Source organism: Acanthochromis polyacanthus, chromosome 11, assembly GCF_021347895.1.
Source record: "Acanthochromis polyacanthus isolate Apoly-LR-REF ecotype Palm Island chromosome 11, KAUST_Apoly_ChrSc, whole genome shotgun sequence".
Classification (NCBI taxonomy): domain Eukaryota; kingdom Metazoa; phylum Chordata; class Actinopteri; family Pomacentridae; genus Acanthochromis; species Acanthochromis polyacanthus.
Genome location: NC_067123.1, coordinates 38,407,620 through 38,427,643, shown reverse-complemented (window position 1 = coordinate 38,427,643; position 20,024 = coordinate 38,407,620). Strand labels below are relative to the sequence as shown.

The 20,024-nt window shown below is 37.9% G+C and overlaps 1 protein-coding gene across 3 annotated transcripts in view; it reads left to right on the top strand.

The window, feature by feature from the left end:
- Positions 1-20,024, top strand: part of LOC110961995 (oxysterol-binding protein-related protein 10) — a 133,088-nt gene that overhangs the window by 110,361 nt on the left and 2,703 nt on the right. For all 3 annotated transcript variants that reach the window (XM_051955778.1, XM_051955777.1, XM_051955776.1), the window contains 3 exons: positions 5,946-6,132; positions 6,942-7,124; positions 7,215-7,368. In XM_051955778.1, coding sequence (XP_051811738.1) covers positions 5,946-6,132; positions 6,942-7,124; positions 7,215-7,368 — 524 coding nt within the window. The remainder of the gene's footprint in view (positions 1-5,945; positions 6,133-6,941; positions 7,125-7,214; positions 7,369-20,024) is intronic.

Here is a 20,024-nt window from a genome sequence, read left to right as displayed (position 1 = left end):
CATACATATATTGGCACAGAAACCAATGTGGGACATGGAGTAGAAACATGAAACTTTGTCTGTATAACAATAAACATCCGAATAATTGATATCTGAAGTATCAACATTGTTTCTTGAATCCTTCATGGCCAATTAACCAAGAAATGCGTTTTTATAGGCGTTTTTTTTAGGAATTCTAACTAATATATTGCAGTTAAAATGAGTTATATTGCCTTAGGTCCCATGTAAAACATGTAATTTGTCCCCAACTTATCACACCACTATTTCTGTCCTTTGAACTGCTTGAATTTCTCTGAAATCAGGCCATCATCTGCACCAGATATGTGGTACTGTCCACCACGGCGTGTTGAAGGAGCAGTGATTGGACAGAGGATGTGGGCTGTAGGCACCCACACTACGTCATCCTTTCTAGGCCATGTGAACTTCTTGCTGGGACCTTTTGGGTGCATGAATTTCACTTGCAAATCTTCAAATTCAGCTGATAAGTCAAATACGATACCGAGGCTGTCCTGAGAATGCAGTCTGGGAGTGATGCCATTTCTTCTTATTCAGTTACTGTATGAAAGAAAAAACAATGTCTATATAATAATTAACTTCAGATATGCCCTTTGTAACTTATACTACGATGCTGATGCTTCAGATTCATCTTTCATCTTTAGTTGGTCATGTAAATGGTTCCTAAAAACAAAAACGAGGATCAAAATGTATAGTAAATTGATTCAGCAGTTGCTCATCTTTGGCACAAGAAACAAATATGAAAGTAAGTTCACACATACTTCACACATACTAGTTCCTCCAAAAAAAATTTGAACCGCGTACCATGTATCCCACATGCACTTTTTAATGCCTAAAGTTAGGCTATTTTGGGTCTACACCTGAGTTCAACAGCCTATAAATCAATAAATAAGCTTTATTTTAATGTTTTAAAACTTTACCTTATGCAACTTTCATTAGTAAAGAAGAAATTCATTCTTTCAATGTCTTTTCACAAGAATAAGTCCTAAAATAGAGGCATGAAAAACCCAAAATAAAGTCGCCCATGAAATAATAAGGATATTTTGGGAAATTCCACAGTCCAGTATTTTTTTATTTTCATTCATTTCTATACTTTTCTCACCAGAAGGGTAAAAGTTTTGGAAGGGGAAAAAATTCTGACCATGTAAAAGGAGTATAAATTGCTTTTTTTAGTAGTTTAAAACCCTAAAATCATAGGCGAGGATTAAGTTTGGACTGACTATGGGTATTAGATTAGATCATTACTGCTTATACTGTATGTTTATAACCATAATACTTTGCATTTGTTCATAAAATTACCCAAATAAAGCCCAAAAAAAATTTTGGGAGGATCTGAGAAAGTGGTGCAACAAGCATTTGTTGAATTGACATGGAATGGACTCAAGACTCTTCCTTAGATACTTGCTAACAATACAAAAAGCAAACACTGAGCTAAACAAGTACACTGTTTTTAAAAGACTTGTGCATCTCAAAAATTAGAACATTGTGACAATTTTTTTTCGGTTACTTATTTAAGACAGGGAAAATGCAATATATAAGGTAGTGATTACGTGTAAAGTGCCACAAGCTCGCAATGATGCCGTGATTCATGGTAACAGAGTGATACATGGACATACTTTTCATAAGCTGGACACTTCTGCATTGTAAATCCTTTTTTTTGATCAGTTTTAGGAAGTATTCTAATAATTTGAGATGTAAGATTTCTGATTTCCATGACCTATAAGCCATAATAATCTAAATGAAAACAAATATTTTAGTTTGTATGTCTAGAATATATGAAATTTTCACTTTCTTAAATGATGGAAAATATTCATATTAAATGCACTAGTATAACTCATTTTGCTCTTCAAATACTCCAGTTTGCCCTCAGTTTGCTGTCTGTATAAAAACTACCAGACGTCTCCCGGTAGTGCAGCCTCTGTCAGCAGTGTTCAGTACAGTGTGTCCAGGATGAGTCACCCTGAGCCCAGATAGAGGAAGTCCTTGAGCCCAATCGACTGGCTGTGGATGCATGAACTGATCCGAACAGACCTCTGACCACCTGTTGGCAGGTCGTGACGCAGCGGTTCATCATCATCGTGTACGGAGACGGATGCTGCCGTCAGAGAACACGGTGACCTTCACCCCAGGAGATATTGATTTCTGGATTAAATTTTTTTTTATTGCAGCCGCTGCTTCCCTGATTGCAGCTGAAAGTGTATTTTTGTGAAAGGCTCAGACTGGCAGTGAGTCAGCAGCAGGAGAAAAGGAGCACAATGATGGCTTTTGTAGAACTGGATATTGTTCCACCTATAGGACGTTGTACGGAGCCCTGAAGGGGTCATGTATTGGACAGAAATATTTATGTGAAAACACCTGCGTGAAGATCAGACAGCTTTAATCATTACAAGATTAGAATTCGTCCAACATGCAGAGTTGCCTTCAAAACTTTCACATTTATATGATAAATAAATAACGAGTACATGTACGTTAGGTGCTGACAGATTTAACCCCTCTTCATTATTTACTTGTGGCACTGGTGGGCCGAGGTGTGGATGCTAGGGTTTGGTTTGCCAAGTTATAGACAAAATTTAGAAATCTCCTCTCTCGGTTTATTATTCCAAACACACTCTTTATTAATCTGTTTCCTCGGTTTATTGTTCCGTACAGACAGATTTTCACATAAACACATTTTCTACCATATGACACTCATGGAGCTGTGTAGCCTGGTTAAGGTTTGTTTTGATGCTGAAGTTAAACAGAGATTTTTAGAGTTTTTCTACACTTTCCTCATGCTTAACAGCTGAGTTGTACTATGGAAAAAACAAACCAGAGGTGGAGAATTGCAGTTTTAAACATACATGGAGTCTCCAGTGGTTGGCTGAGAACCGGCTCAGGCCAAGAAATAGTTCTTTACTGTAAAACATCTACATGTAAAACAGCAAATTGTTATTTTTACACTTAGCTTTTTTATGCGTGAAATAAACACCTATAATGTGTTAATTACTGAATGTTGCAGGCTCTGGTAGGCAGATTTTCTAACCTTTAAAACAGGTTCAGCAGGTGAGGAATTGATGTTATTGTTCCACTTTAATAAAATGCAACAACAGTAAATTATATGCTAAATAAAGCTTGATTTATGCTGTCGGTTGTATGCTGAAACAATATGAGATCAGGTTGAGTTCACAGATAGTCTGCAGAAAAACACCGGAATAATCCCAGACTGACATCGATGCAACACCAACGATCGATCAGTGAGAATTTGGTTGGATGAAAGCTTATCGACTTACCAGTTGACAGGTCGACCTCAAGGCTACAGTCCCAACAGTTTCCAGTCTTTGTGCTAAGCTAAGTTAGCCTTCTGACAGCTACGGTGTTAGCTTTAACTGGAGAAAAATGGAACCTTTAAACTTGTAGCCTGACAGGCCGTTTATCTGTTTGCTGATGTTTATTTTGGGCTGATGCTCATTTCATTTTAAAGGCGATATCGTGCGTCTCTGCACATTTGTTCTGCAACAAAACTGACATGGAAGTGGGAGAGATGTCAGTCAAACCCAGCGTGTCCACGTGCACTCAGTCTTTACCGAGAAAACGGGTTTCATCAATCAAAACACTTTTTAAAGTTCAAATCAGCTCCAGCTCAACCAGCTCCATTAAAACTCTAACACACTAATAACTAAAGAAATCCAATAAGGTTAAATATTTAACACAAAGCTCCTGAAGTCCCGATAAGTTTTTTTATATTTAGATAAAGACACCTTTCAAGACTTCAGGAGCTTATTATAGAAGTAATTCTGCCTAATAAATGCTTTTATGCACACTTCTGATAACACTTGTCAAATATAATGTTTGAAGGATTTCTTCTTGTTACAGGAACATTTTACATCCTGGGATTTTTTACTTCCCGAGGCTCTGAATAATTCCACAGCTCCGAGTGTTTAAGCTTTACAGACTCATCCATATATCATACGGGCGGCTCTTTCAGCAGTAATTGGTGATCGCACAGCTCAGTCTACTGCAAAGTGAAACTGAACCGCTGCAGGCCGTTGTTGTGACTGTGAATAGGTTTATCTCTCACTCTGTCAATGCTCGGTGTCGTTATTCCCTCACAATGGAGCCACATGCAGCTTTTTCCCCCCCCTGCAGGCATTATTTTGGCTGTGAAACATCGGCGGTCTCTTGTAAGACGGCGGTTCTGATGTAAGAAGTAAAAACTATTTACGGACACGAGGGGATGAGAGAAAAACCGGAGAGGCTTGTTTGCGACAGAATAAATCCACTTGCGCGGTGATGAAATGATAGAGACGACGTATCACAAAAGCTTCTGGTGGGAATCCCTGCAACCAAAAGATCCAGCTGCGTAGAACAGATAGGGTTTATATAATAATGTGCCTCACAGCGGGTTGTGTGTAACAGAAAGCGATTATTGCCAGTGAGGTTAAATGATGTAACTTTGATTCTCGGTGCACACGGGGCATGAAAACACACTGCGCTGGTTGTTTTAGTCGCAGCGTTAATTAAGACTGAAAGCTGAAGCTGCTGTAAAGGGCTCTTCACAGTCCAGAAAACAGTTTATTTTTAAAACATGGAGCCAAGGCATTACACTTAATTTCATGTTTTAGTGCACATATTACTGTGTTCTTAAGTGCATAGTGGAAATAAGTGACGAGAACATACAGCTGAAGTCAGAAATTTACTTACATTTTCCATATTTGTTGACATTTAATCTCAGTAAGTATTAATTATTTTATTTGATAGGGTTAGTGCACATTAATGAACGCCCATTTAGACCGCAATAGATGTAAATATGCTGAATTATAGCAAGTATGCTAATTTACATCCACACAGTACCCCCACAACATGATGGTGCCGCCACCGTGCTTTACGGTCAGGATAGACTGTTCCTTTTCCCTGCAAATATAATGTTTGCTGTCATGGTCACACTGTTCAGTTCTAGTTTAATCAGACCAGCGGACATTTCTTTGTGTGGCTCTAAGCTTTGTGGCAGTTTTGGAGCAGTGGCTTCTTTCTTGCTGAGTGATCTTTCAGGTTATGTTCTACTCAATTCCAGTGGCCAAACATGCTTTTGCTCCAGTTTCCTCCAACATCTTGACAGGATACGTTACGGTTGTTCAGGGGTTGATCTGTTGGTTGTTGGCTCCACGCTTTGTGTTCAGATTAATGTGGTGGATGTTTGGAACTCGCTTCTGAAACTGAAGCTGACTTGTTCAGGTCCACAATTGTTCTGTGAGGTCCTGGCTGTTTTGAAGCAAAGAGGCAAGAAATTTTCTTCTAATTCTTATATGTACAATTGAGTAAAATTGAAATTGAAAGTTATAAAGATATTGTAGTAGACCTAAACTTGTTATTTTCCATCTAAAATTTAATACATTGCCAATAATGAAATATCTGTCATGATTATCTCAACTTAATAAAAAGAACACAATCAAAACTATTTCTGAATAAACTCATTTTATTATTGTTTAGCTGATTAGAAGGTGGTTGGTGTTAAATCAGGATGGTTATTTAGTTGACATTTTAGTGATATCCAGTCATTTTTTTATTAATAAGTGATTGTTTCCATAATAAATACTTTTGGAATTTGTAAAGACAAGATCATTTTTGATCATGTTGATTTTCACTTTCCATAAAAATGTATGCAAGATATATCCCATGGACTTCAAAAGTCCCTCCGTTATGTATTGATGCTTTTGTAAATGTCTGACTTTGGTTGTAATTGCCTTTGCGAAAACATCTACACACCACGGCACAGATGAAGCTCCATTTATTACTTCTACCGTCGTAGGTTTTCCTCACCTGATTCTGAAATAATAATGTCTCCAAAATGTTGCCAAATCCAGTTTTGGCTGTTTTCCACTTTTATCGAGGTCTCGGAAATGATCGTGCATGTGTGTGTTAGAGGTCTGACTTCCCTCTTTTTCTTCTTCCAGGAGTCTTGTGTCTCCTCGAGCATGACGAGGAGTACGTCTTCACGCTGCCCTGCGCCTACGCCCGCTCCATCCTCACCGTGCCCTGGGTGGAGCTGGGAGGCAAAGTCTCCATCAACTGCGTCAAGAGCGGCTACTCGGCCACCGTGACCTTTCATACGAAGCCTTTCTACGGAGGGAAGGTGCACAGGTGAGACCCTTTTCTCCTCCACCGCCTGTCATCCATCCTCACTTCCAGAAACAGACGGGTTCCTTTCTTTGACTTCATGCATTACTGCTTTACAGACTGAGCAAAAATATTTTATTCATCTGTGAGGCTGTCAGGTTTGACTTTTAAGTATAAATGCCAGGCAGGCTGGGTCACCCACTGCTGCTGTAATGGAGGTTAAGCAGTGGCAGCATGAAAACAGTCCTTTTGTAGGTTAATCTTCCATTTTAAGCTGTCAGTACTCCACATATTTTCAACAATCTCCATTTGATTTGTGGATTTGAGTTAACCGTCACACAAATTCAACAGTGACATTAATATTTAATGACTCTTTTACTTGCTTTCTTGTTTGAAGCATGAAAAAAGGGAAAGATGCTCTCAGAAAAACACTTGAAATGTTTTGACATCATGTCTTCGTATGTATGTTTCATCTGATTTAATTCAGGTGTGACTTCCAGTTCAAGTCCATCAATTAGTACCAACACACAAGTCAACACATATTGATTACCTCCTGATGTATCTGACAGAAATATCATTAGAATATAGTGTTATAGCCAGTAAATCCAATTATAGTAGGCAGCTGCTTATTAATTCTAAGTAATTTCACAATAAATTAGCTGTGGCACAGTAGAAACGTAATATATAAATCACTTACAGCAGACAAATTTAGATTATTGTCAGTTTCCAGTTCCATGTCAATGCTTAAAATATGTACATACATGAAAAGCAAGCTGTTACAGACACTCAGGAGGTGTCAAGCCATGAGCGGTTTATCCATTTTGACATTGCAGAGTGACGGCGGAGGTCAAACACAACCCGACCAACACCATCGTGTGCAAAGCACAGGGCGAGTGGAACGGCACTCTGGAGTTCACCTACAGCAGCGGCGAGACCAAAGTGATCGACACGGCCAAGCTGCCAGTCACCAGGAAGAAGCTGAGGCCTGTGGAGAAACAGGGGAGGACAGAATCCAGGTGAGACCGCCTGGACACGACCCTCTGGACAGCCTGATTTAGAACGTGGCCAGCGTTGGTGTGGAGCTGTAATTTTGGTTCGTCTTGCAGGCGGTTATGGCAACATGTCACCAAGTCGCTGAAGGAAGGAAACATCGACGAGGCCACGGAGCACAAACACAGACTGGAGGAGTGTCAGAGAGGAGAGGAAAGGCAGAGAGCAGCTGATAACAAACCCTGGACACCCAAATACTTCACTAAAGAGGTACAGAAAGACTTCTATTGACAGCATATCACCATCTGTGTCCAAACTCCATTTAGCGTCCAACATGTTATTTGAGAGACTGAATTATTGTCTACAGCCCCTGACAAAAGTCTTGTCACTTATCCAAGTTGTAGGAACAAAAAATAACAGCTTGACTTGTAGTTGATCATTTGGAATCGGAAATGGTTGATATGAAGGCAAAGAAATCCAGACGATGCTTGTTGTACCAAAATAAAGTTTGTATCATCCTTTAATTAGGACAGACGTATTAGGTCAAAGGTCAGATCTTGCTTGGACAAAAGTCTTATTGCATCCAACAATAATGTAGAAATTATACGTATTTTGAATACACAAACATGCTACACTAGCATCAGAACATACAGTCATGGTGCCTTGCAAGAAAGAATGAATATCGTGATGGCCAGTGATTCAAACATCTTATGGATGAAGTCATCTGGGATGGCAAAGAAAGCAGTCTAGCAGGACTTTATCAAGATTCTTTGGTTTCACCTTCCGATCCTCCTTCATCTTAGGTTGGTATCTTGGTTGAATCATTTAAAGACGGGACAAGACTTTTGCCCTTGCAATAACAGATGTTATGGGCTTTACCAAGCTGTGGACATCTGGACACTTTTAGATGGTTTCATTTACACCCAGTTATTAATGTGAAACTCCTTAGCATTAAAATGAACCATTTACTGTAATGACTGATTGAGTAGAAATAAAGTTCTTTGCCATTTTAAGCTACTATGTCCTTATGTGACAAGACTTTTGTCTGGACTGTAGTTGCCCTGAAATGGGATGGAATTTGTGCAAATATAATCAAAGAAAAGCTTGCAAAAACCATTACTTTTTGAGTTCCATATACTTCTTCCTCTCTGATTACACTCACTTTTTCTAACAGTATCTTTATTATTTAACGGACAGTTTACATTCTTCACCTTGCATTGTACAATAGCACTTTCTGGCATGTCATTATAGAAATACAAATAGATACAAAAGTGAATGACTTCTCTTAACCACCACACAGCAACCCGTATCCATCTTCCTTAATAAGCCTTTTGGTGCTATTGTTTTGCCGGATGAGTTTTTGAGTGACAGCTCAGCCTCCCCGCTTGTTGTTCAGAACTAGATGGAGGCCGTTTGCTTTGTTCGAGTAAAACTAAGAAGAGAATAAGAAAGGCATCCTGTCACTTCTAATTTTCTCTTGGAGTGATCATTTTACATCGAAATATGGCCAAATTCAGAGCAGAACCATTGTTTTATTTTAACTCGTGTATTGAGAGACATGTCATAAAATTAGAATGTTAACTTTGAATTTTAATAAGCAGTAGTTTGAAGTTAACTGCTGGTTGACATTTAATATTCATGGGCTGCGTTTCAGTTAATATTTAATATTATTGTCTAACAACAGAAAAAAATAATTAAATAAAATATATGTGAGCACAGAGAGCAGGGGGAAGTATAGAAACATAAACGGCTGACAGTGGTGGAATGCTAAATAACCTACTGAACTGTAACTCAAAACTCATCAGTTGACAGACATGACCTCTGATTTGAGAGAGATGAAGCTATAGCAGCAAAATCAGCAGTAAAGGGAAAAGTCTGATCAATGAGGAAGAAGCAGAGGAAACAACAGGATAATACCAAAAAAAGGAAAGACAAATAACACGTCTGTTTTTCTTTAGAGATTTGGACAACTCAAACAAAATGATGATCCAAAAGTGTCTAAAACTTGATGTTGGTTTTTGCTGAGTGTGTTACAAGTGAATTTATGATTTTGGATAAAATGCTTTTAAATCTCATCTGGAGCTGGATCACCCTCGGTCATGGTAATCCTCAGTGCTTCAGTCGAAAGAGTGGACTTCTCTACAAGAGGATTCTTTAGTTCTAACAGAATAATGGAGAGATTTATTGACACTCACATGACTGCAAGGTATGACTGCTGGTTCAGCTGCCTGAGGAGGAATGACCGCCCTGTTTAGAGATGGATGTTCCAGTTTAATAGAGACGTCTTTATTCACTCCTCTCTCAAACCATCTGTTTTTCTGTCCAGAATGTGAACATTGCTGTCCTTAGGTGTGTTGCTGATTAGATCTCCTGTCTCTATGCGGTTGTGTAGCCTCCCCTGTATGGAGGTCTGTGCACTCTTTGCTGCATTGCCCAGCTCGTGTTTGGGTGTTTTATCCATAGGGCGAACTATTGTCTAAGAGCATTGCTGGGTCTAAAGTGTACCAGGATGTTGTGTTTAGAGAAAAATAAATTTCTTAGACATAGTGGTCACATATGGTATGACCGTATTGTTTCGCATTTTTTTGTCAGTTCTGATTTTCTCTCGTTTACATTCCAGTGAGTGGTGGAAGTCTAACAGCAGGTACTGCAGTGTGTATGTAGGTTTTTTTGCTAATCTTTAATGTTGAGACTTCTGTCCTCCTTTGTTGTGGCATTTTAAGATTGAACAAATGATAAAATTAAACAATTATAATGAGTGAATCAAACTAAAGTGCTACCAATGATAAGATTGGAAGACCTAACGTGTCAACAGAAGTTATGAATGCACTAAATAACCCTGTGGAAAGCAGCAACCCAATGGAAGCCCATATAAGGCGTTAAGACCAGGAAGTTCATGTCCTCTCTTTGTCTGCACTCCTGAGTTGAAACCAAGGTTACACTGAGTTAAGCAGAAATAATACCAACCTAGCAGAAATGAAAAAGAGGAGGCGGTTAAAGTTTTGATACAGTTACATTATATACATCCTGACTGGGTCTTAAGACAATAGGTTGTGGTTTTCCAGAACGTAAGTAGAGTGTTTAGAAGAAGTTTGTTTGAGTTTATAAGTAGGGCTGCAGCTAATGAAGTCTCGAGTAATCGTCTGAGCACGATACGTCATCAAAAGTGAGCGCGAAATGCAACAGAAATCACCGTCTGACTGGAACACGGAACACGGAGGGACATCGGCGCTGCATTGTGCATATATTATGTATGCACGATGCAGCGCGGACATCCGCGATCTATCGTAAGTGCGGATGTCAGCGTTTACTATACAGCTGCACCTAAACACAGACGTCCGCGCTGCATCGATGTCCGTCCGTGTTCCGCGCTCCGGTCGGACGGTGATTTCTGTTGCATTTTGCACTCACTTCCACTTTTGATGACCTATCATGCTCAGACGATTACTCGAGGCTTCGTTAGCTGCAGCCCTATTTATAAGATGATGTAACACTTTGTGTAGTCCGTTATAATCTCAAGATTTTGCACGCTTGTTCTTAGGGACTCTGTATTGAATAGACATGATTCGCATCAGACTCTGAAGACTCTTTCTTAAGAACTTTTTGAAGACTCTAACTTTTGATCCAGAATTGATTTTTACTCTGGCGTTATGTGATGATCAGCTTACGTTTGTCTATGAATCTGTGAATCCGTCTGTCTGTCTGTGTGCAACATTACTCAAAACTGGACTAACAGATTTGGATGAAGGACCACCTAATTATTACCTCCGCCAAGGAGGTTATGTGACACCCGGCGTTTGTCTGTCTGTCTGTCTGTCTGTCTGTTAGCAAGATAACTCAAAAACGCCTGGGCAGATTCAGATGAATCATCCAAAATCTCACCAAAAACGTCATAGTTTAGTATGTCATCCAAAATGTTCTAAATCGTATATAAATGTATGTGAATACAATGTTCCATGGGAATGTCAATATCCTTGGCGGAGGGCTGCGCTCTCTGAGTGCTTTTCTAGTTTTTTCACTGTGATGAGGCTTATTGTCTTAACGATTCCTTTACGGCTTTGTTATGGATTTCCCATTGCGAGATAAACCAGTACAGCGTCGCTGTAATCGTGACAACAAGTGAACACTGTGTCAGTTACCTGCCGACCATCACATGATTCCGATCCTCCTACAAACTGACTGATTTATCAGTTGGAAATCATACAAGGAAAAAATGATTAAACTGTGGGTGTTTCTGAGTCCCATCAACTCCTGCCACCCGCTACATATTTAGGTCACGTGATAAAACAAAGGGTAATGTTGCCATTACCCTTATTTTCAGCACAAATTGACCATTCCCAGGTAGCTCAGCTGGTTGAGAGAGCGACTCATCAACAGGCCTGCGTCAGAGACATGGGTTTGATTCCAGCTCATGGCCCTTTACTGCAGGGCTTTCCTGTGTTTCGCTTGACTTACCTATTGAATAAAACCAACAAAAGAGCCCAAAAAGCAACTGAGACAAAAGGGTCATAGATGAGCATGTCGTCCACAATGTGTAAAAATCGTCATAGCTTATTATGTTGTGCAAAATGTGTAAAAAAAAAAGTCATAGTTTAGCATGTCGTCCAAAATGTGGAAAAAGGTCATTGTTTAGTATGTCACTAAAAATTTGACAAAAACGTCACAGTTTAGTACGTCATCCAAAATGTGACAAAAACGTCATAGTTGAGTGGATTGTAAAAATGTGAAAAAAAGTCATAGTTCAGTATGTCCCCCGAAAAAGGACAAAAAATGTCATTTTTTTGGTAGCGTAACTGGTTGCGAGAGTGGTTCATAAACTAAATTGGGTCTGAAACCCTGGTTCGAATCCTGCTCGTGGCCTTTTATTAAACAGTCAGAATTGAGTGTGGGAAAGAAGTCGGAGTTTAGTATGTTGTTCAAAATGTGGGAAAAATACGTCATCGTTTAGTATGTCGTCCGAAAATGGACAAAAAAACGTCATAATTTAGTATGATATTCGAAAATGGACAAAAAACGTCATAGTTTAGTATGTCGTCCGAAAATGGACAAAAAACGTCATAGTTTAGTATGTGGTCCGAAAATGTATAAAAACCGTTATAGTTTAGTGTGTTGTCCGAAAATGGACAAAAAAACGTCATAGTATAGTATGTCGTCCAACGAGAAAAAGGTGAGTTGCCCAGGTAGCGTAACTGGTTGAGAGGGTGGTTCATAAACCGAATTGGGTCAGAAACCCTGGTTCAAATCCTGCTCATGGCCTTTTATTCAACAGTCAGAAGTGAGTGTGGGAAAGAAGTCGTAGTTTAGTATGTTGTTCAAAATGTGGGAAAAAAACGTCATAGTTTAGTATGTCGTCCGAAAATGGACAAAAAAAGTCATAGTTTAGTATGTCGTCCGAAAATGGACAAAAAAATGTCATAGTTTAGTATGTCGTCCGAAAACAGACAAAAAACGTCATAGTTTAGTATGTCATCCAAAAATGTATAAAAACGTCATAGTTTATTGTGTCGTCCGAAAATGGACAAAAAACATCATAGTTTAGTATGTCGTCCAACTGAAGAAAGGTGAGTCGGCCAGGTAGCATAACTGGTTGAGCGAGAGGTTCATAAACTGACATGGGTCAGAAACCTTGGTTCGAATCCTGCTCATGGCCTTCTATTCAACAGTAAGAATTGAGTATGGGGAAAGAAGTCGTTCAAGATGTTGTCTGAAAACGGACAAAAAATGTTGTAGTTGAGTATGTCATCCAAAAATGGACAAGAAATTCATTTTTTCTTTGAAAATGGACAAAAAGCGTTATAGATTAGTATGTGGTCCGAAAATGGAAAAAAAAAAACGTCACAGTTTAGTATGTGGTCCGAAAATGTATAAAAACCGTCATAGTTTAGTGTGTTGTCCGAACATGGACAAAAAAACATCTTAGTATATAGTTTGTTGTCCAACGAGAAAAAGGTGAGTCACCCAGGTAGCGTAGCTGGTTGAGACGGTGGTTCATAAACTGAATTGGGTCAGAAACCCTGGTTCGAATCCTGCTCATGGCCTTTTTATTAAACAGTCAGAATTGAGTGTGGGAAAGAAGTCGTAGTTTAGTATGTTGTTCAAAATGTGGGAAAAAACGTCATAGTTTAGTATGTCGTCCGAAAATGGACAAAAAAAGTCATAGTTTAGTATGTTGTCCGAAAATGGACAAAAACATCATAGTTAAGTACGTCGTCGGAAAATGGACAATAACGTCATAGTTTACTGTGTGGTCCGAAAATGGACAAAAAACATCATTGTTTAGTATGTCGTCCGTAAATGGGAAAAAAACGTCATAGTTTAGTATGTCGTCCGAAAATGGACAAAAAACGTCATAGTTTAGCATGTCATCCGAAAATGGACAAAAAAATGTCATAGTTTAGTGTGTCGTGCGAAAATGGACAAAAAAGTCACAGTTTAGTATATCCTCCAAAAATGGACAAAAAAGTCACAGTTTAGTATGTCCTCCGAAAATGGCCAAAAACATCATAGTTTAGCATGTCGTCCGAAAATGGACATAAAATGTCATAGTTTAGTATGACGTTTGAAAATGGACAAAAACATCATACTATAGTATGTCGTCCAAAAATGGACAAAAAATTCAGAGTTTACAATGTCGTCCGAAAATGGACAAAAAACATCATAGTTTAGTATGTTGTCCAAAAATGGACAAAGAAGTCATTTTTTTGTCCGAAAATGGATTAAAACATCATAGTTTATTATGTGTCCAAAAAAGGACAAAAAACATCATAGTTTTGTATGTCGTCCGAAAATGGACAAAAAACGTCATAGTTTAGTACGTCATCCGAAAATGGACAAAAAGCGTTATAGATTAGCATGTTGTCCAAAAATGGACAAAAAACATCATTGTTTAGTATGTCGTCCGTAAATGGAAAAAAAAACGTCATAGTTTAGTATGTCGTCAATAGATGGACAAAAAACGTCATAGTTTAGTATGTCGTCAATAGATGGACAAAAAAATTCATAGTTTAGTGTGTTGTCCGAACATGGACAATAAAACATCTTAGTATATAGTTTGTTGTCCAACGAGAAAAAGGTGAGTCGCCCAGGTAGCGTAGCTGGTTGAGAGGGTGGTTCGTAAACTGAATTGGGTCAGAAACCCTGGTTGGAATCCTGCTCATGGCCTTTTATTAAACAGTCAGAATTGAGTGTGGGAAAGAAGTCGGAGTTTAGCATGTTGTTCAAAATGTGGGGAAAAAACGTCATAGTTTAGTAGGACGTCTGAAAATGGACAAAAAACGTCATAGTTTAGTAGGACGTCTGAAAATGGACAAAAAAACGTCATCGTTTAGTATGTCATTCGAAAATGGACCAAAAGCGTTATAGATTAGCATGTTGTCCGTAAATGGAAAAAAAACGTCATAGTTTAGAATGTCGTCCGAAAATGGACAAAAAAACGTCATAGTTTAGCATGTCGTCCGAAAATGGACAAAAAAACGTCATAGTTTAGTATGTGGTCTGAAAATGTATAAAAACCGTCATAGTTTAGCATGTGGTCCGAAAATGTATAAAAACCGTCATAGTTTAGTGTGTTGTCCGAAAATGAACAAAAAAAAGTCATAGTATAGTATGTCGTCCAACGAGAAAAAGGTCAGTCGCCCAGGTAGCGTAACTGGTTGAGAGGGTGGTTCGTAAACTGAATTGGGTCAGAAACCCTGGTTGGAATCCTGCTCATGGCCTTTTATTAAACAGTCAGAATTGAGTGTGGGAAAGAAGTCGGAGTTTAGCATGTTGTTCAAAATGTGGGGAAAAACGTCATAGTTTAGTATGACGTCCGAAAATGGACAAAAAACGTCATAGTTTAGTAGGACGTCTGAAAATGGACAAAAAACGTCATCGTTTAGTATGTCGTCCGTAAATGGGAAAAAAACGTCATAGTTTAGTATGTCGTCCGAAAATGGACAAAAAACGTCATAGTTTAGCATGTCATCCGAAAATGGACAAAAAAATGTCATAGTTTAGTATGTGGTCCGAAAATGTATAAAAACCGTCATTGTTTAGCATGTGGTCCGAAAATGTATAAAAACCGTCATAGTTTAGTGTGTTGTCCGAAAATGGACAAAAAAAACGTCATTGTATAGTATGTCGTCCAACGAGAAAAAGGTCAGTCGCCCAGGTAGCGTAACTGATTGAGAGGGTGGTTCGTAAACTGAATTGGGTCAGAAACCCTGGTTGGAATCGTGCTCATGGCCTTTTATTAAACAGTCAGAATTGAGTGTGGGAAAGAAGTTGGAGTTTAGCATGTTGTTCAAAAATGGACAAAAAAACGTCATAGTTTAGTATGACGTTTGAAAATGGACAAAAAATGTCATAGTTTAGTATGTCGTCCGAAAATGGACAAAAAACGTCATAGTTCAGTGTGACATCCAAAAATGGACAAAAAACGTCATAGTTTAGTAGGACGTCTAAAAAATGGACAAAAAATTCATACTTTAGTATGTCGTCCAAAAATGGACAAAAAAGTCACAGTTTAGTATGTCCTCCGAAAATGGCCAAAAAACATCATAGTTTAGCATGTCGTCCGAAAATGGACATAAAATGTCATAGTTTAGTATGACGTTTGAAAATGGACAAAAACATCATACTTTAGTATGTCGTCCAAAAATGGACAAAAAATTCAGAGTTTACAATGTCGTCCGAAAATGGACAAAAAACATCATAGTTTAGTATGTTGTCCAAAAATGGACAAAGAAGTCATTTTTTTGTCCGAAAATGGATTAAAACATCATAGTTTATTATGCCGTCCAAAAAAGGACAAAAAACATCATAGTTTTGTATGTCGTCCGAAAATGGACAAAAAAACGTCATAGTTTAGTACGTCATCCGAAAATGGACAAAAAATTCATTTTTCTTTGAAAATGGACAAAAACTTCATAGTTTAGTATGACGTCCGAAAATGGACAAAAAACGTCATAGTTTAGTATGTCGTCAATAAATGGACAAAAAAATTCATAGTTTAGTGTGTTGTCCGAACATGGACAAAAAACATCTTAGTATATAGTTTGTTGTCCAACAAGAAAAAGGTGAGTCGCCCAGGTGGCGTAGCTGGTTGAGAGGGTGGTTCATAAACTGAATTGGGTCAGAAACCCTGGTTCGAATCCTGCTCATGGCCTTTTATTAAACAGTCAGAATTGAGTGTGGGAAGGAAGTCAGAGTTTAGTATGTTGTTCAAAATGTGGGAAAAAACGTCATCGTTTAGTATGTCGTCCGAAAATGGACAAAAAAAGTCATAGTTTAGTATGACGTCTGAAAATGGACAAAAACGTCATAGTTTACTGTGTGGTCCGAAAATGGACAAAAAACATCATTGTTTAGTATGTCGTCCGTAAATGGAAAAAAACCGTCATAGTTTAGTATGTCGTTCGAAAATGGACAAAAAGCGTTATAGATTAGCATGTTGTCCGAAAATGGACAAAAAACATCATTGTTTAGTATGTCGTTCGTAAATGGGAAAAAAACGTCATAGTTTAGTATGTTGTCCGAAAATGGACAAAAAACGTCATAGTTTAGCATGTCATCCGAAAATGGACAAAAAAATGTCATAGTTTAGTATGTGGTCCGAAAATGTATAAAAACCGTCATAGTTTAGCATGTGGTCCAAAAATGTATAAAAACCGTCATAGTTTAGTGTGTTGTCCGAAAATGGACAAAAAAAACGTCATTGTATAGTATGTCGTCCAACGAGAAAAAGGTCAGTCGCCCAGGTAGCGTAACTGATTGAGAGGGTGGTTCGTAAACTGAATTGGGTCAGAAACCCTGGTTGGAATCCTGCTCATGGCCTTTTATTAAACAGTCAGAATTGAGTGTGGGAAAGAAGTCGGAGTTTAGCATGTTGTTCAAAAATGGACAAAAAAACGTCATAGTTTAGTATGACGTTTGAAAATGGACAAAAAATGTCATAGTTTAGTATGTCGTCCGAAAATGGACAAAAAACGTCATAGTTCAGTGTGACATCCAAAAATGGACAAAAAACGTCATAGTTTAGTAGGACGTCTAAAAAATGGACAAAAAATTCATACTTTAGTATGTCGTCCGAAAATGGACAAAAAAGTCACAGTTTAGTATGTCCTCCAAAAATGGACAAAAAAGTCACAGTTTAGTATGTCCTCCGAAAATGGACAAAAAACATCATAGTTTAGCATGTCGTCCGAAAATGGACATAAAATGTCATAGTTTAGCATGTCATCCGAAAATGGACAAAAAAACGTCATAGTTTAATGTGACGTCCAAAAATGGACAAAAAACAGTGTGTTGTCCGAAAATGGACAAAAAAACATCATAGTATATAGTATGTCGTCCAAGGAGAAAAGGTGAGTTGCTTAGGTAGCGTAACTGGTTGAGAGGGTGGTTCATAAACTGAATTAGGTCGGAAACTCTAGTTCAAATCTTGCTCATGGCCTTTTATTAAACAGTCAGAATTGAGTGTGGGAAAGAAGTCGTAGTTTAGTATGTTGTTCAAAATGTGGGAAAAATATGTCATAGTTTAGTATGTCGTCTGAAAATGGACAAAAAATGTCATAGTTTAGTATGACGTCCGAAAATGGACATGAAATGTCATAGTTTAGCATGTCGTTCGAAAATGGACAAAAAACGTCATAGTTTAGTATGACGTTTGAAAATGGACAAAAAACGTCATAGTTTAGAATGTCGTCCGAAAATGGACAAAAAACGTCATAGTTTAGCATGTCGTCTGAAAATGTATAAAAACCGTCATAGTTTAGCATGTGGTCCGAAAATGTATAAAAACCGTCATAGTTTAGTGTGTTGTCCGAAAAAGAACAAAAAAAAGTCATAGTATAGTATGTCGTCCAACGAGAAAAAGGTCAGTTGCCCAGGTAGCGTAACTGGTTGAGAGGGTGGTTCGTAAACTGAATTGGGTCAGAAACCCTGGTTGGAATCCTGCTCATGGCCTTTTATTAAACAGTCAGAATTGAGTGTGGGAAAGAAGTCGGAGTTTAGCATGTTGTTCAAAATGTGGGGAAAAAACGTCATAGTTTAGTAGGACGTCTGAAAATGGACAAAAAAACGTCATCGTTTAGTATGTCATTCGAAAATGGACCAAAAGCGTTATAGATTAGCATGTTGTCCGAAAATGGACAAAAAACATCATTGTTTAGTATGTCGTTCGTAAATGGGAAAAAAACGTCATAGTTTAGTATGTCGTCCGAAAATGGACAAAAAACGTCATAGTTTAGCATGTCATCCGAAAATGGACAAAAAAATGTCATAGTTTAGTATGTGGTCCGAAAATGTATAAAAACCGTCATAGTTTAGCATGTGGTCCGAAAATGTATAAAAACCGTCATAGTTTAGTGTGTTGTCCGAAAATGGACAAAAAAAACGTCATTGTATAGTATGTCGTCCAACGAGAAAAAGGTCAGTCGCCCAGGTAGCGTAACTGATTGAGAGGGTGGTTCGTAAACTGAATTGGGTCAGAAACCCTGGTTGGAATCCTGCTCATGGCCTTTTATTAAACAGTCAGAATTGAGTGTGGGAAAGAAGTCGGAGTTTAGCATGTTGTTCAAAAATGGACAAAAAAACGTCATAGTTTAGTATGACGTTTGAAAATGGACAAAAAATGTCATAGTTTAGTATGTCCTCCAAAAATGGACAAAAAAGTCACAGTTTAGTATGTCCTCCGAAAATGGACAAAAAACATCATAGTTTAGCATGTCGTCCGAAAATGGACATAAAATGTCATAGTTCAGTATGACGTTTGAAAATGGACAAAAACATCATACTTTAGTATGTCGTCCAAAAATGGACAAAAAATTCAGAGTTTACAATGTCGTCCGAAAATGGACAAAAAACATCATAGTTTAGCATGTCGTCCGAAAATGGACATAAAACGTCATAGTTTAGTATGACGTTTGAAAATGGACAAAAACATCATACTTTAGTATGTCGTCCAAAAATGGACAAAAAATTCAGAGTTTACAATGTCGTCCGAAAATGGACAAAAAACATCATAGTTTAGTATGTTGTCCAAAAATGGACAAAGAAGTCATTTTTTTGTCCGAAAATGGATTAAAACATCATAGTTTATTATGTCGTCCAAAAAAGGACAAAAAACATCATAGTTTTGTATGTCGTCCGAAAATGGACAAAAAAACGTCATAGTTTAGTACGTCATCCGAAAATGGACAAAAAATTCATTTTTCTTTGAAAAATGGACAAAAACTTCATAGTTTAGTATGACGTCCGAAAATGGACAAAAAACGTCATAGTTTAGTATGTCGTCAATAGATGGACAAAAAATTCATAGTTTAGTGTGTTGTCCGAAAATGGACAAAAAAACGTCATAGTATCGTATGTCATCCGACAATGGACAAAAAATTCATTTTTTCTTTGAAAATGGTCAAACACATCATTGTTAAGTATGACGTCCATAAACCAACAAAAAATGTCATAGTTTAGTATGTCATCCGAAAATGGACAAAAAACGTCATAGTTTAGTCTGTCTTCCGAAAATGGACAAAAAAGTAATTTTTTGTCTGAAAATGGACAAAAACATCATAGTTTTGCGTGTCGTCTGAAAATGGACATAAAACGTCATAGTTTAGCATGTTTTAATATTTACCTTTTTCTTTGCATCATTGGATGTAATGATAACTATCACTGAAGAAACCTTAAACTGGATGATGATTGTCAGCCAAGTTCTGCTGCCTCCAATCAGTCTTTTATATATCATGTCATTATTAACAGTTTTAATGATGTGTATATATATTCAGAATCCAATCAAAACTGGTTTCTTTCTTTATTGCAGTACTTGCTGTAATTTGCACTCCGAGTGTTACTTGTTTTGGGTAATCTAGACCTCGCTGATCAGTTTTCAAATAGATTACTACTTCAGCGGAAACTGCTACTCCTGAAAACTGATTACAGCAAGA